The sequence below is a fragment of the Echinops telfairi genome, unplaced genomic scaffold, assembly GCF_000313985.2.
Source record: "Echinops telfairi isolate 266 unplaced genomic scaffold, ASM31398v2 ScPeMD7_7458;HRSCAF=8496, whole genome shotgun sequence".
NCBI classification, from domain to species: domain Eukaryota; kingdom Metazoa; phylum Chordata; class Mammalia; order Afrosoricida; family Tenrecidae; genus Echinops; species Echinops telfairi.
The window spans coordinates 31,455,242-31,459,177 of NW_022111358.1; the positions used below are offsets into that span (position 1 = coordinate 31,455,242).

A 3,936-nucleotide genomic window follows, 5' to 3' on the forward strand; every position below is an offset into this window, starting at 1 on the left:
AAACCCAGTGGCTAGTGAGTCCATTCCGACTCGTAGTGGCCTGGATGGGCCAGAGGAGAGCTGTGTCCCACAGGGTTTTCAGTGGCTGATTTTGGGGATAAAGGCCCGGCGTCTCCCTTCACCTACCCCTCTGTTGCCCATCCCCCAGAGAGGAGGTTATATGTAGCTCCCTGTGATCAAGTCCCCCTTTCTACACCCAGTTTGTCCTTTTTAAAATGAATTTCCATTTTCCCATAAACTTTTGAAGCCCCTTGAGTGATATGAATATATATGTGTAAGAATTAATACCTATTTAAGAATATATGTATTAATATCTATGTAAGAATCTGTCACCATCAAGGAAAAGGAAAAACAGATGGGAAGGAAAGCCACCCAACGTGACAGAGGTTTCTGTTAACTAACATTCGGTCCCTGTGCTATTTGTGGTTTGGGCTATAGTTCCCGAGTTGTGTGCCATTAGTAAATTGAACATGCCAAAGCATGACAGCTTGGACAGCAAGTCTCAGTGAAATGGGAGTCAAGGCTCCGGCCCTTCCCAGGTCCCAGGGGTAGAGCCTCACCTCCATGTCGCTGAGGGCCTGCATGTAATGGGCGCCGGGGGGCAGATGCACGGCCAGCTCAGCCTCATAGGCCCCTTCGCCTCCGTTGGCGGCATCTATCCTCAGCTCCAGCACATTGTCAGCCCCAATGAGGAGTGGGGAGCCCTTCCTGCGGCAGGGAGAGGGGGGCGGGGATGAGGCCTGGGGGATCTGGTCCAGGCCCAGGGTCTTGAGGGAGAGGAGGGGCTGAGGCTCGGGTGTGGGAACTGGGGATGAGGGTGCTCCTCACACTTCCGCAGCGAGCTGGAGCTGGGGCACACACAGGTCATCGTCCCCACAATCCAGGATGATGCGGGTCTGGAGGGGGCAGAGCAGAAGGAGTGGGGGTGGGGGTAAGGCAAAGGAGAGCTGTGGATGAAAAGGGGTTTAAGGATGCTCTGAGCTTTGGGAGGTTGTCTGGGTGCTGACAGCAGGGTGTATGGGCTCACACCCAAACCTTGGTGGTCCACCAGTGTAAGGGCTATGGAGCTGTGGGGGCCCTGCATTGCCCACAGAGACTCAAGGTTTAGATACGGCTAGCAGACATCATTGGGTTCTCGCTACAGTGCAGACAAGGAGCGTGGTGGGTCACACATTGGGCTGCTAATCGCAAGGCCAGCGGTTTGAAACCACCAGCTGATCTGCAGGAGAAAGACGAGGCTTTCGACTCCTGCAAAAGAGTTACAATCTCGGAAACCCACAGGGGCAGTTCTACCCTGTGAGTCAGCATGGCCTCGATGGCAGGGATTGATCATAATCCGGGCACTAATCGTCAGCCTGACTGTCTGACAGAGGCCCTGCCCCCCCAGTGCCTGTGTCTATCCCCACCTGGCCCTACCCCCACCTGCTCCTGGACGTGGGTCTCTCCGTGAAGCACGACAGCAGGGGCCACTCCAGCCTCAGGCTGCAGGGACACGTTGACACTGAGCACAATGGGGCTTAGCTTGTCCCGGAAGTCAGCCTCGTCCTGGGGGAGTACAGGGGCCAAGAGTCAGGCCATCTCGCCACTGCACATCCCACCTCTGGCCCTCGGTGCCCACCCCCCTCGGCCTGGCCTACTCGGAGGAAGGCCTTGGTGGTGTGGCAGATGGGACTGCGCCTCCCGCCCAGGTCCAGCTCCAGGGAGGTGCTGGGCTGCTGAGAGCCTAGCAGCAGCACCCGCCGGCCCTGCCGTGGCTTCTGTCGGTCCAGCTGCAGCTCAACATTCAGGCCTGGCAGGGCGGGCGAGTGGCAGGTTAGGGCTTCCCAGGCCAGCCTTGGGGGAACGTGACCCTTCCTCCCTCCTGCCCTGCCACTCACGAAGCTTCGAGGGGATGTTGTGCCCTGTGGCTCCCACGCATATCTGGATGTTGAAGCTGCGGAGATTCAAGTGGGGGATCAGGGCCCAGAGGCACCCCTGAGCAGGCCCAGGTCCTGCCTGGCCCTACCCCTAGCCCCACCTCCTCACCAGCTCACTGCTGCGTTGGTGTGGGGCAGGGTACAGTTCTTCACAGCAGGGTTCAGCGAATCTTGAACCAGCAGCTGGACATTGGCCATCACCACCGGCTGGGCTCTGATGGGATGTGGGGTCTACCACTGTGGCCTGTGGTCCTGACCTGCCCTCCCAGATGGCATGCACTGCCACATCCTGGGGCCCTCCCCACCCTGCCTCTGGGGCCAGTCCTCACCTGTACACTGCTACCTTGCTGGCCCCGTAGGCTCCCACCAGCAGGTCTACAGATCGTGGGGGTGGAGATCAGGATTGGCAATTAGAGAGGGTATGGGTCTTCACCTCATGTCCCCAGGGCCCCCCAAACTGGCTCCTCCATTTGGAGGTTTGGCCTAGCATGTTCGTATCCCACGCCACATGGATCAGAGCCCTCTGCCCTGAAGCTGTCTCTTAGCACTTGCAGCTAATGCCCGCGGGCCCAGCTGGTGGCACCTGGGTATCCGTTGTCATCGATGTCGGTGGCACCTCGCAGGGAGAAGCCAAAGCCGGAGCCTTCGGGGAAGGGGCTGTCCAGAACCTGGGACGGGCGGGAGCTCAGCCCCTCACTCTGACCCAGGAACACCAGCACCTGGCCCTGGCCACTGGGGCCCCCATAGGGGGCGGCCACTGCAACATCTGGAAGAAACAAAAGGATGGTGCTGTTCTCCAGCCCCAAGGGCGCCCATGAAACCCTCCTGAGGAGCTCCTTCTCCGGGAAGCGCCCAGGAGACCAGTGGAGGGGTGCCAAGATTGGGATGTGTATATCTACAATCCTGTAGCCTGCCTAGCAGGAATTATCCAAATTGTCACAGCCTTGCCCACCCACTGAGCTAAGTAGATGGACACGATCTCACTGGATTCTGAAAGGCAGTAGTAATCCCACTGTAGGGGGAGAGCTGAACCCCAGAAGATTGACAACAAAACCCAGTGGCTAGTGAGTCCATTCCGACTCGTGGTGGCCTGGATGGGCCAGAGGAGAGCTGTGTCCCACAGGGTTTTCAGTGGCTGATTTTGGGGACACAGATCACCAGGCCTTTCTTCTGCGGTGCCCCTGGGCAGACTTGCAGCACCAACCTTTCCAGTACCCTTCAGGCATTTCAGTTAAGTCATCGAGAGAGCTATTGGACATTGGCGCTTCTTCATCAGAGGCACCTGAGACATGTTCCACTCTGCCAGGCAAATCCCGAGCCACACTACTACCTTTTAAGAGCTTTTTAAACAATGTATTTGGGTGGGCATTAATCATGACGATCTTAGTAACTTTGTATATTATGGGAACCAGATATCTGTTAAATATTATAGGCGTTTGGAATAGATGTTCCAACAGTCTTTCCTTCGCCTTGTGACTCTGTTTATGGAGTTGTTTTTAAAAATAGGTTTCTTAAACAAACAAACAAAAAGGTTTCTTCCTCACCCCCCACCCCAGACCAGTTTATACAGCATTCACCCTCATGGCCCACTCTGACCCCAATGGCTTCTCCAAGCCCCGGGCCTCCCCTCTCCCCTGGCCTGCCGGCTTCCTCTTCCTGACTAGTTGGCTACCTTTGCCATAGCCTCAGTCTTCTTGTCCCCACCTGGGGCTGGCTCACTGTCCACCTGCCCCGGAGTTGCTGAGGAGACGGAAGTTGGAAACCGGGGGACCCACGGTGCTGCCTAGCGCCCCGGGAGGCTTTCTGCTCAGCACCAATTTCACACCTGCTCTCTTCTGCCAAGGCCCAGCCTGTTTCCTGTGGGAGGTAGCCTCCCTCATCTTTACTCCACAAAGGGAAGCCATGGGTCCCCACGCCAACCCTCTGCTCTAAGTCCACACCCACTTTCTTGCACCCTTCCTCAGTCAACCCTGGGGTCCATGGCCCTCCTGCACCCCTGCCACTGGGCTGAGAGTCCCCC

General features: G+C 57.3%; 1 protein-coding gene across 1 annotated transcript in view; it reads right to left on the reverse strand.

Moving 5' to 3' along the window:
• Nucleotides 1-3,936, reverse strand: part of ITGA2B (integrin subunit alpha 2b) — a 14,030-nt gene that overhangs the window by 4,197 nt on the left and 5,897 nt on the right. The window contains 8 exon segments of the mRNA XM_045299464.1: nt 561-708; nt 829-896; nt 1,423-1,545; nt 1,638-1,789; nt 1,878-1,933; nt 2,026-2,130; nt 2,246-2,291; nt 2,500-2,682. Coding sequence (XP_045155399.1) covers nt 561-708; nt 829-896; nt 1,423-1,545; nt 1,638-1,789; nt 1,878-1,933; nt 2,026-2,130; nt 2,246-2,291; nt 2,500-2,682 — 881 coding nt within the window.